This window comes from Balaenoptera acutorostrata, chromosome 4, assembly GCF_949987535.1.
Source record: "Balaenoptera acutorostrata chromosome 4, mBalAcu1.1, whole genome shotgun sequence".
NCBI lineage: Eukaryota > Metazoa > Chordata > Mammalia > Artiodactyla > Balaenopteridae > Balaenoptera > Balaenoptera acutorostrata.
In genome coordinates this window covers 102593812-102607154 of record NC_080067.1, presented here as the reverse complement: position 1 = coordinate 102607154, position 13343 = coordinate 102593812, and the positions used below count along the sequence as shown (strand labels likewise).

Sequence of the window (13343 nt, the reverse complement as noted above, 5' to 3'; positions counted from 1 at the left end):
AGTATACTATACTACAGTATACTTACAGTACTATACTATATAGTATATGGGATTCTGCAGTTTCACAACAATGGGGATAAAAGTTGATTATGTTTATTTATTTTGCTTTGGATTTGTTGTACTTCCTTAACATGAAGCTTTATGACTATTATAAATTTTGAGAAATTCTCAGTCATTATCTCTCATCATTAGATATAGATAGACAGAGAGAGAGCAATATCTTAAAAGTAGGACAAAAAAATAGTAAGATTACCCACAAGGGAATAAGAACTGAATTGTTAGTTGAGCTCTTAGTAGCAACAATAAAAGTTAGAAGATAGTGAAATAAAATCTTGAAAATAAAAAACTCAATCTAGAATTTAATACAGACTTTAAGTATCTTTCTAGAATAAAAGGATAATAAAGAAATTTTCAGGTGACCAAAAACTGAGATTGAACCAGTGAGATATTCTCACTAAAGTAATACCAGAAGCATATATTTCAGAAGGAAAATTAGTCCAGAAGAGAGGTCTAAAATGCAAAAAAGAGTTTTAAGAAAATAAAGTGGCAAACATCTGGGTAAATGTAAAACAAACTTTAACTGTATAAAATAAATATAATAAAATAAATTTGTGGGATTAAAAAGAGAGAGAACTAAAAGGGAAAGAACAATAATACTGAAAAATAGCATATATAATAGTAGGGTGATCATTTGAATCATTCTAATGTTCTAATGTTCCTATATTACTCAGGATAAGGATAAAGATTCTGAAAAACTTGAATTTTGCTAGATTAAATACACATAATAACACACAGGGTAAATACTAACAAAACAGAAATAAAGTATAAAATTTCTAAAATGGTATCTGGAAAATGTGTTAGGAAAAAACTGAACTGTAAAATTGTACATTAGGCTTCACTTTGAACTAGAGGTACAGGCAATCTAATTCCTGTCATGTATCCCTGTACTATTTTGTTTTCCTACTGATTCTATAAATCACCTTCAGATCACCCTCTCTGTTTTAGAATGTTCCAATTGATTACACACAATGTCTTCATTTCTATTATAGTGAATTCTATCTCACTCTGTAAATGTTTCCAGACCTAAATCATAACTATTCTGCCTCAAGTTCAGAACTACAGTATCACTTTTTATTCAAATATTTATCAAATGCCAATATTTTCTAGTACCATCTAATTTGGACACAGTTGTACTAAGGGTAAATATATTGATTCAAGGGTCCCAAACTACCACCAGCCTTGTTCAGTGACAGGGAAACTAGTGGGGCAGAGTGGGGTGACTTAACCTGACTTCTCAGAAGTTAAAATGTCTAAGTTGGTAAGAGAAGGTGTAAGGTAACAAAATTGTACCTTTCTAGTGAGTACGCTCAATCAGAGTTTGCTTATATTAAGTAATCTAGGATTTATGCATATTTAACAAAATTTCTAACAAAATGTTTCTGTCTTCCTGGAAGTGTATACTTTTTTAAAAATTTTGAATGTGATAGAAAGCCAACTTAATGTTGTTTAGTGGACAGATTACTATTAATAATGATGCATTTAAAAAGCATGGTATTTCTTTAAACTACATAAAATCTATATACTTTCCCTCTGAAGAAGACTAAGTCCTGATTTATTAAGAGACAGAAGAACATAAGCAAAAACCCTCACAGTAAATTATGTACACAGCCCACAAAAGACAGTGGGCATACCATGATGACAGCTCCCCAGGCCCCTAGTCATTTCATTTACAATTTGAAGCCATTCCTTGCCAAAAGCAGATTTACTTGGCTCTCTAAGGAATCACAGATTTTTTGTACTGGTTTTAGAATCTACATTTCCATAAAAGGAACCACCTGAAGTTTTGTGTAGTCTGGCAATGGACTATAAATCTCTCTTAATCCCTATTCTCCATGTTAGAAACTAAATAACAAAACAGAACATCACTCACACTCTCTTCTGGCCTCTCCAAGCTGCTCTCTGAGATACCTTCATAGAAGGTCACCCCTGGATATGGAACACTGAGACTGGCACCTAAGTAGAAAAACAAAGACATGTGCATGAATTCAGTCCATGACTAAATCAGAATTCCTATCAGGAAACAAGAAACTGATTTCCAAGGCATTTCTAAAAGTCTTTTACTTTTTCATCCTAGAAATTCTGTGCTTTCTAACCTCAAGACACATTTATCCAGAGTCTCCTCAGCACAAGAAATAAATATGACTCATTCAACAAGCATTTATTGATACGTACTATATGTCAGGCTCTATGCAAGCCTCCAGGGATACTAAGTCCCTATCCTCAAGGAGCTATCTAATAAAACAACACTCTCAGATAGGGGAAGTGGGTGAAGGTTGGAATTGGCCATAAGTTAAAATCTTTTTTTAATTGGGGTATAGTTGCTTTACAATGTTGTGTTAGTTTCTGATGTACAGCGAAGTGAATCAGCTACATGTATACATATATCCCCTCTTTTTTGGATTTCCTTCCCATTTAGGTCACCACAGAGCATTGAGTTCCTTGTGCTATACAGCAGGTTCTCTATAGTTATCTATTTTATACATGGTAGTGTATATATGTCCATCCCAATCTCCCAATTCATCCCACCTCCTGCCCATAAATTATAATTACTGAAGCTGGGCCTCATTGTGCTATTTTTGTATATGTTTGAAATTTCCAACATAGAAGAGCTTTTTTTAAAAAAAATTAAAAATAAAGAAAGCAACTACTAATTTATAGGAAATATAGAGGTCAAAGTAAATGTTAAAGTACACCACAGAATGCAATCAGAAAAAATTCTTACTCTACAAGACAAATGACAAATGGTAGAGCTAGAAAGGTCCTACCTTCTGACATAAGCAGTAATCACAGGGTGTTTGCCATAAAACAATTGTTTAGGTTGTACATTTGTTTTAAGCAGTTTTCTGATTTTGTATTATACTTAATAATTAAAGATTCTTAAGTACCCACATCATAATGCCATAAAATAAGTGAAAAAAGAATTAATTTTTCTTGAGATTCTTAAACAACACAGAGAGAGAAACACATGGTATTTTAAAAATGTGAGCTGAAAAATTTGCTTCCTTTCAATTAAATAATAAATTTTAGAAGAAAAGTGAATAAAGGCACAAAAGCATACCTCCCAATGTTGACGTATCACCAACAGGAACTGCAGATGACAATTCAGGGCTAGGAAAAAAATTGTTTGGAGTTATTAAATGATAGAAATGTGAGGGGTTATTTTGGGGTTTGTTTTCCAAAAAGGATTCACCAGATCTCCAAACAACGATTCCCAAACCAAAGTACTGAGTAGCAAATTAAAAAAAAAAAAAAAGTCTTTACAATTGATTTATTTTACATTTTTTGATGCTACTCAACTAGAATCACCCTACATAAAGTACTCCCTTACTTACTATTTCATAACACTGTTTCATTTCTTCTCAGTTCTTATCACTATGGGAAATTATTCTGCTCATTTATTTATCTACTTTTTGATCTCTGTCCACGCCCTAATCCTCTAGAATGGCATTGTCTAATATGGTAGCCAGTGGATGTATGTGGCAATTTAAATTAATTTAAAATTAAAGTTTAAAATTCAGAACTTTATCCACACTAGCCACATTTCAAGTGTTCAACAGTCACATGTGGCTAATGGCTACTTTATTGGACAGCCCAGAACAAGTCCATCATCACAGAAATTTCTATTGAATAAGACTGCCTCAAGAATCTAAACTCCATGAGATTAGGGACCTTACCTGCCATATTCATGCTGTATCTCCACCCTAAAAAAGAACCTACCACTTACTAGGCACTGAATAGATATTTTGGGAATAAATAAATAAATACTATTGGCCAACCAGTGTAGTGTAGAAGGCACTTGACATACAGTTTTGAACAAAACACCCATGGTCTATGAAGGTTACCATCTAATAGAAAACAGATAACAAATACATGATTACAAACTCAACAAGTAGTACAGACACGAAAGCACTGGCTGCTAAGGCAAACATATAAGCCCAAATCTCATCTCATTGGAGAGATCACAGAGTCATAAAACTTTTTAATATAAAACAAGTCAAGCTTAGAGAAATGATTTGCTATAGGCCACATTGCTCTCAGGTTTCAGGTCCCCCGACTATCTTTTAACCATGTTGCCCTGCAACTGCAAGCAAAGATCAGAAGAGATCAGAGGATAATCTGAGAAAGCCCTTGCTCTAAAGAAAAGAAGGTGGGTTTCTGCAAGTCCAAATTTCCATATACCCCCAAAATATACAATTTAAATTATAGTAATTGAAAACTCTCTTCAACTTTCCACAAGTCAGCTTTCGAAGGAGACTTTATCACAGTCAAAATGTCTCCCTCTCAGACTTGATAATGTCTCAGTGAGTCCCATTTTCACTTCAGAACCGCTCCTTTAAATTGTCCCCCTGCTCTAAACTAGATCATGGTGGGGCGGGGGGCGGGTTGCTCACAGCCATAAGATAAACATGGCACACATCTTGAAGCATCAATTTTTTACTCCAAAGTAGAAGCATAGGCAGGGAGCTAAGTAAAAACTGATATGGAATTTAAAACATCTTAATATTAAAACAAGGGTGGCTATAGAGTAGAATATAGAGTTTAAATGAATATTAAGATAAAATATGATAGTTTCAAAGCCATTTCATGACTGGAATTGCAGTGAGGGAGTCAACTAGGGCCATGTTCCCTAAAGCCCCAGGCTTTGGTAGAAAATTTGAGAAATATAGGTTAAAAAAAAATCTCCCCATAAGGATTCTTCTGGTTTTAGAAATACTATCTAGAAAGAATAACATATTAAACCAGTACACCAAACCTATCACTATTGGTTATTTTTCATCCACTTGCAGGAAACTGCTTACTACGTGAGCTGTCATCCAAAAGAACCTAAAGGAATAGGACATCTGGATAAGTCATTTTGATGAATGATGAGTAGAGGAAGACCTGGATGATGAGAAAGCACCAAGAGGCTTCTTGGGTTTCAGGAGATGGAGCTTAAAATACTAGGATTCAGATGCATTTGGAAGAGACATTAACATCATCAGGCTTGAATAGGATTTATCAACTGTCCACAAGGCAGAATCCCTCCCAATACCTTCACTTTATAGATGAAAAATCAAGGTGCAAATGGTAAAGCAATTTTCTCAGGGTCACACAAAGACTTGATGACCCAAGGCCATACCTAAAATTCCTAACCATATCCAGTTCGCTCTTTAATGATAATAATAGCAAGAATGACTACAATTAAATTTATCGTGTCAAGCATTGTGTTAAGTGCTTTATCTTGGTTAACTCACTTAATTCTGGCATCAGTCTTAAAAGGAAGACACTATTATCCCCATTTATGCATAGGAGGAAACTAATGATAGAAGAGATTAAGAATTTGCTCAGGGTCACACAGCTAGCCAATGAAGGAGCTGTGATGTAAAATCGGCCCATTTGATTCCAGAAACCTCACTCCTACCCACATTAATTCCACATCACATGGACTTTATGTGACCCATATTCCCTAGAAGAGCAACCAAGATGGTTTTACTTGGTCTTAATGATAGTGGTGTACATAAACTAAAAGACCTAAAAGTCAAAATGTGTAAGGACCAAGAAAGAGGAAGGGAAACCCAGTCAAAGCTGGAGAGCAATCAAGTATGAAGAGCAAAGAGGTCAAAGTAAAACAAAGCACAATACTACAGTAGCTAGAATAGGAAGTTGGGATGGCATGGCAGAGAAACCAGACCTCATCTGGGGTTGGTCAAATTGTCCCCCAAATTAAAATCAAATTTAAGCTAATTCTCTAAGTAAACACTAAGAATGGAGAAATCTGCTCACTTCAGTAGAACTAGATTTCACTTACTAAATTCAAAATAACATTATTTTAATGATGGTAAGCAGGCAACTCTCAGTAACTCAAATCGTTTGTCTAACACTCTAACACTTAATCCCTCATCCTCCCACACTTCCTTCAAAAGACAGTAACAAGAATCCTTTCACATTTTCTCATTAGGTGTGCCTCCTGCAGGGATACCCTAAAATGTGACTCACACCAGAACTAGAACACAGAGTAGTATTGGGTTTGGAGACAGAAATGCTTCATTTCTAGGCCAACCCACAAATTTGAAGTTGGTCAGCTAAGACCTTTAGCTTAATACCAGCAGCAAACAATCCCCTACTGTCTCATTTTCTCAGTTTATCCAGCTCATAATTTATTCCTCACAACTACTACCTAATCATGTCAGTGGAATTCAGATGGAATTGTGTCAAAAGATATCATAGCCACATGGAATATATGTTTAAAAATACAGTAAAACAAGCCAACAGTACTTTCATATCTAGATTACTACTCCCCTTTACTATTTGCTATACTTTGCTTTGCTCTAGAATCTGTTAACTGTAATGAGCATGTGACAACAAAAGAACATAAGGCAAGGAGTTAGGAATCCTGGGTTCTAGTCCCAGATGTATCACCAACTTTGTGTATAACTTGGGAAAATACCTCAGTTGCTCTGGACCTCAAGAACTAATCTCTAAAATAGGAACACCTCCTGCCCTACCTACTTCACAAGGGTGCTGATGAAAACTAAATAAACTATTATACGCAGAGGCATTAGGAAAAGAGGCAAGGTGCCATTTTTGGGGGGCGCACCACAGAGGCAAGGTGCCATTGTTGGGAAGCGCACAAGGAGAGGGGCGGGACCGCCATAGAAGCTTCTTTCTCTGCAGCAGGGCACTGCCTACACGAGCTCCAGGTGCGAGCTGCTGCTGCCATCTTGGACTCGAGAGGCAGCTCGGACCCGCTGCTCCCGCCTTCCTCAGAGCATGTGGGTAGGGCCACGCACCTGCACACCCTCTATCAAGGGGATAAAGGACAGCACATGCTGAAGAAAGAGACGGCAAGCATTCAAACCAAAAACAGCCCTCACACCAAAAAAATATTAAACCCACACGAGCTATGCAGGGATGATCCCGCATATAAATAGCCCTCCAAGACTACAGTAGATAATTGTTTTTCCTAAACTCACAGAATGAGAGAAATATAAGTAAAATGAAGAAGCAGAGGAACCACTCCCAATTAAAAGACCAAGAGAATTCCCCTGAAGGAACAAACAATGAAACAGACCTCTTCAGTCTAATAGACACTGAGTTCAAAAAGGAGGTAATGAAAATGCTGAAGGAATTAAGAAAGGTTATCGACAGAAATTCAGATTACTGTAAAAAGGAACTAGAAACTGTAAGGAGGAACCAAGAAAAATGAGAAAATTCATTTGTTGAGACAAAAGCTGAGCTAAAGGCAATGAATAGCAGAATGAATAATGCAGAAGAAAGAAGTGACCTGGAAGACAGAATAATGGAAATTACCCAATCAAATCAGCAGACAGAAAAACAAATGAAAAAAATGAAAGCAAAATAAGAGACCTATGGGAAAATACAAAGCATGCCAATCTATGCATAATAGGGATTCCAGAAGGAGAAGAAAGAGAAAAGGGGATGGAAAATGTATTTCAATACATTATGACTGGAGCTAAGGGGAGATGTTTTCAAGATGTCTGGCTGGAGACAAGTGCTGGAGGAGGGCTTTTTGTAAAACAGGTAACCTGGGAACACTTGAGCATGTTTAAATGCTAATGAGCAGTTAGTAACAGGAGAAGTTGAAGACTCAGGAGAGAGAGAGAAAAACAATAACAGGTTGATGTCTAAAAGGTAAGATGGGATGTGAGGTCCTGAGTAAGGTGGAAAATGCTTTTTTTTTAATAGACTTGCCAGATGATAGTAGGGGGAAGGTTAAATTGGTACACAACAGACTATTTGGTACAAGCCATATGTTAGCAGATAGTTAGAGTTAGGTTAGAGTTCATGTAGAAGAAGCAATTTAAATTACAGACAAGTATTGTGGTAAGCAGAATAATGGTCTCCCAAAGATGTCCACATTCTAATCCACAGAACCTGTGACTATGTTAGGTTACGTGCAAAGGGGAATTAAGGTAGCAGATGGAATTAAGGTTGCTAATCAGCTGGCCTTAAGGAAGAGGGCATATCCTGGTTTATCCAGGTAGGCCCAATGTAAATGTGGAAGAAGGAGGCAGAAGAGTGTCAGAGTGATAGAATATAAGAAAGTCTCGACCAGCCACTGCTAACTTTGAAGATGGAAGGGGGTCATAAGTCAACGAGTGTGGGCAGCCTCTAGAAGCTAAAACCTGCAAGAAAACAGATTCTCCCCTATAGCCTCCAGAAAGGTAACGCAGACCTGCCAACACCTTGAGACTCATGTCAAACTTCTGAACTACACAACTGTAAGATAAATTTGTGTTTTTTTAAGCTACCAAAGCTTGTGGTAATTTGTTGCAACAGAAATAGAAAACTAGTACAAGAATCTCAACATAGAAAATGAGAGTAATCTCAAGAAAATCATAAAAATAAATTTAAATATAGAAAAGTGATGGGCAAATTAAGGGTTTTAAGGGATGACTCTAATATTCAGCTTAAAGAAAGATGGGCTTAGTGAATTCCTACACCACTCCCATGGTTTCACTCCCAGTGTTACCTAACTCCAGGTCACCTTATTTCAGCAAGTACCATTTCAGCAAGTACCACAACTTTTCATCTCACCCTGACCTGGTCTGCTCTAGTTTCACGGGAAGGATACCAACTTTTAAATTCTCAAAATTTAGTTATATTTTTGTTCATCTGTATTGCTATTTTTACTCATGCCCTATTTTCTAAGGATGGTGCATAGTATTTTGAGTCTCCTCATATATCTAGGACATACAGTGCCTTATCAATAAAAATAGGTGACACAGTCAGTTCTCTATGATGTTTATTTATGAATGTTTCAACATGATTAACACATCAGGAAAACTAGGCATAATAAGAATTTCTCCTCTACACATACACAATTTCATTACAAGAAATAGTAGGTGAATGAAGAAAACTGCACCCAGTTGAAGTGAGCTACGTAGGAATACACAAACTACACCTCAAACATCTTCCACCTACCTCTGTTCACCTCATGTGTTATGTGTTATATGTTATGACACCAATCCACATATGGTGTTACAACTTTCCATCCTATTTCAGATAACCTTCCTTCCACCACTTTATAATAACTCACAAGCTACAATCTTTCCAATGTCTATTTTCACAGGTAAACTCCAAGGCTTCTTCCAGGTTAAGAGCCATATTTATTATGGTTTTTATATACTTCTTAACCATATAAGATATGTAAGATGTGCTATCATTTTTATTACGTACAACCATGAAGATTACTGGCACTGGTAAGACCCACAAGATTATTTAGTCTATTGCATTGCATGTTGCAATGGCAATCACAAGTAACCTCCGAGCTCTGGCTCTCAGAGGTGAAGAACCCACATTTAAAGCACCACATGGCCCCACATCTAAGCAGAAGCTCAATCCCAGGCCCCAGCATAGACTCAGTGGTACTGTTAGCTGTATGAAGTGAGGCCACAAGGAGTCCCACTTTCCTCCTGTTTACTCATGTTTGATTTGAAATTTACATATACCCCACTACAACCCACAGGTGTACTCCAGCTATGCTTTTGCCTGGACTCTGCTGCCCAGGCTAGACCTCTGGACACTGACTCACCTAGTTGGTTTTTCAATCTGTCCTTCCATCTAATTTGAGGCAAAATTCTGGACTCTGACCTGAATTGCATGCCCTAGTGATGTTTTTCAAAAAAAAATCACCTACATGCCGGCATAATCTAGATATTTTGAGTATGGATAGAATTGGAAATCTTTAGTCCCTGTAGGCTCAAAATCCCTCACCTTCCATGATCTGCTTTGTCCTGCTACTGTTCAGGAGCCAGAAATGACCTTAATCCTAAGCCCAAAGGCCCACAGAGCCAAGACTCATACCACTGGAGGATTCATCAAGGTTGTGCTATTCCTACGCTTCAACATCATAATCGTCATTACACAATAAAGTGACCCAGACCACAACCCATCATTTAGTAAACTACCCTCCACTAAAGTGTACCATTTTAGATAAATATTATCATTAGCCTGTAAGCCTCAACAAGAGTAGATCATTTGGTATTCCATTTCCAAAAATCTATTTTCTCACCCAAGAGAGAGGATCAAGTCTGGCTCCTGGGAAGGTCAGACAGTAAACTAGCACAGTGGCTGCAGAGGTCATCTGGGAAAGGGAGTGGCCTCAAGATGAGGAAAAGCATTTGAGACTTACCCACAGGCCTGGTCATTGCAGGAACTGGCAAGAAAACAGGAAGGAATCATCAAACGTGGGATGAGTCTGGGAGTAGGTATGATACATGTCTGTTGCCAAGCATGAACTTAGGGAAAAAAGACACTCACCTGCTTACAGTTTCCTTTGTGTGTGACAGTTTCTAAGGAAAACAAAGATATAAAAATGACCATGTGAATTAATGATAGTTAATAAGCAGTAAACAAAACGTATTGCATCTAGAACACTAATGCCTTAACACAGAATCTATGTTATTATTCTCTATGGCTAGAGAACTAGTTAAAGCAAGGTACTAATGATGCCAAGTTTGTTTTGTGACTGCAAGAATGTCCCGACACTCAAGTCCCTGTGCTGTCTTAATGGGCAAAGATTAACAGACTTCACCTGCTAATCATTCCAAAAAGATCTACAGGTAAGAGATTGGTAGAGTTTTACATTAACCTTCCATGGACTTAGAACCAAACTGTTTTGTGATCTAATACATTTATAGAAACTCTCATCATAGACCAATATAATCATGTGGATAAAATAACTATGAAATCCGATTCTCCAGAATTCAGACAAAAAGATAAATTGTCTGATAAATAGTTGGATTATTCCTCTGGGGCATTCCAAAGCAAATTGTCTCCAAGTTTCCTCTAAATTAGTGGTTTTATTTTGAGACCAATACGATAAAAAGAACACTAATTTGGAATCAGAAGAATTCCATTTTCTCTTTCTTAGCTATGGAGGTAAATCCCAAAATCTCTCTGGTGCTGGGCCTCAATTTCCTATCTGTAAAATGGAGAGATTATTACTCTAAATAATTCCCAAAATATTTATAAATAACTCATGGCTCTTACTATACAGACTCCCCTAGAATAATCTCAGCCACTCTTTTTTTTTTCTTTTTTAATTTCAACCATCCAGCAGCTTCAACTGTGATTTTATTTCCTTTAATTAATCTCTCTCAAGATACATATAAGCATACAGCAAAATCATCATTTTATCAGGTTATACTATTAGCTTTAAAATTTTATAGGCCAGCATGGTGGTTATTTGTACAAATGCTGGCATTCTGAGTTCTGATAAAGGGTGTCAACCACATAAATTCACCACCTATGTGTAAACAGTTGTTGTTACATTTAAAATCAAGCTAAAAAAAACCCAGAATGTATATATATGTAAAACTGAATCACTTTGCCGTACAGCAGAAATCAACACAACATTGTAAATCAACTATATTTCAATTTAAGAAAAAAAAAAAGGTAAAATCAAGCTTCCTTCAGATTTTGGACAGCCAGTGATTGCTTAAGTAACGTTCTCAGCCACTCTTATGATTTCAATTACTACCTCAAGGCTGGTGATCCCTAGAGCTGTATTTATAACCCAGACCACTCTTCTTGGCTTCATACCTAAATATCAAGCAATTCACATTTCACAAATGGCTCAAAACAACACATTAAAAAGCAAACTCACTCTCCCTGTCAGCATCTACAAGCTGCTTCTTTGCCTGAGTTCTCAGTGGTAGTCATCCAAGCTAGAAGCTGGGAGGCTTCCCGGGCCATTCCTTCATCCTATCCCACTCCCATCCAATCCATCACAGAGTCCTACTAATCTTTTTCCTATTTATATCCCCTGTGCTCCCTTTCTCTATCTCATGGTCTAGTTAGGACTCTCATCCCCTCGGCCCTGGAGTCGTGACTGATCTCTGCTCATCTTGTCCCCTCTAATCTATCACAGGGTGTATAGAAGCCATAATAACCGTTTTACAATTCAAAACTGTCCAATCAGCCCCCATGACTTACCTACTTACAACCCTTCAATGGTTTCCTATCAACTATAAACTTGTTAAGTTATCCACCCCTCCAGTCTGGTCTCTTGTCAATTCTACTCTTCTGATATATTGGCCCACATATACATATACAACTAATAATAATAAAATGTAAGAAGTACAACATTAAAGAATGAATAAAGAATTATGGAGTTCAAAGGATTATGGGAGCTAAATCTGCTAGGCTGGGGGTTGATTCCTCACAACGGAGGTTACATCTGAGCTGAGGACATGTAGGACTTGAACAAAAGGAAGAAGGATATAAAGGGCCTATCACACAGCATGAGCAATCTACCACATATATCTAAACAGTTTCATTCTCTTGTCATGAATACATGCATGCAACATGAAAAGGGGAAGGTGGGCAGAAAATGTGTCTATATGCATGCTTATTTATCCTTTGCTAAGAGCAAACTAAATCTAAAACAAGGAAAACAAGTAAGCAAATTCATTAATTAGATTCACATTTATACTTTACTAAACATTTATCCAATGACCTATATCCTCTATCTTAATTAGAGTCGCTTGCACCACTCTGAATTGATAAGATGAAAAACCCTGGCAAGAATGTTTGACTGTCACAGATTTATATTCTTAGCCTAAATCTTTGCTGAGTATTATTTCCAAATATTTACATTTATAAACAAGCGTGAGGCTCTTGCTGGGTTAACAATGCTTATTATAACGGCCAGAGCTAGGGATACAAAGACTAAGTCACCCTGTGGTAGGTCACGTGAACAACCTAATTCAACAAAAAAGAGTAATGCAGGGATTTGGCATTTGCTCTTTCTTCCTTTAGGCCTGAGCTATGTATACACGCTTCTACAACAGTCCAGTAATTTCTTCCCTTGTTACTACATTTACCTTCATAATTAAGCTTCTATGTTCCACAGACTGACTAAAATGTGTGCCCATTTCAAATATAGTTGTGATTCCATCCTCACACAAATTCATCCAGTAATGATATTCTTCACGCCCAGGAAGTCGATCCCAAAAAGTCCTGAAGGCTTCCCAGACAGCTTCCTGGCATACTGAAAAACAAACAGAGAGGTATTTTTACAGGAAGCACTTTGGGGTTCTCACAATAAGAGGGGAAAAGTGTGTGTGTGTGTGTGTGTGTGTGTGTGTGTGTGTGTGTGTGTGGAAGGGTGGCAGTATACGTAACTCTGGATTTTCTGCTCAATTTTTCTGTAGACCTAAAACTTCTCCAAAAAATAAAATCTATTAATTTTTAAAAAGATGTGAGATGGGGGTTTCCCTGGTGGCGCAGTGGTTGAGAGTCTGCCTGCCCATGCAGGGGATACGGGTTCGAGCCCT

At 37.2% G+C, this 13343-nt stretch overlaps 1 protein-coding gene across 1 annotated transcript in view; it reads right to left on the bottom strand.

Moving 5' to 3' along the window:
* Positions 1–13000, bottom strand: part of IMPG2 (interphotoreceptor matrix proteoglycan 2) — a 68191-nt gene extending 55191 nt beyond the window's left edge. The window contains exons 1-5 of the mRNA XM_057546046.1: positions 12891–13000; positions 10324–10355; positions 10196–10219; positions 3119–3168; positions 1931–2013 (exon numbers count right to left, since the gene is read on the bottom strand). Of these exons, the coding sequence (XP_057402029.1) occupies positions 1931–2013; positions 3119–3168; positions 10196–10219; positions 10324–10355; positions 12891–12980 (279 nt within the window). The 5' untranslated portion in view covers positions 12981–13000. The remainder of the gene's footprint in view (positions 1–1930; positions 2014–3118; positions 3169–10195; positions 10220–10323; positions 10356–12890) is intronic.
* Positions 13001–13343: the final 343 nt, after the last annotated feature.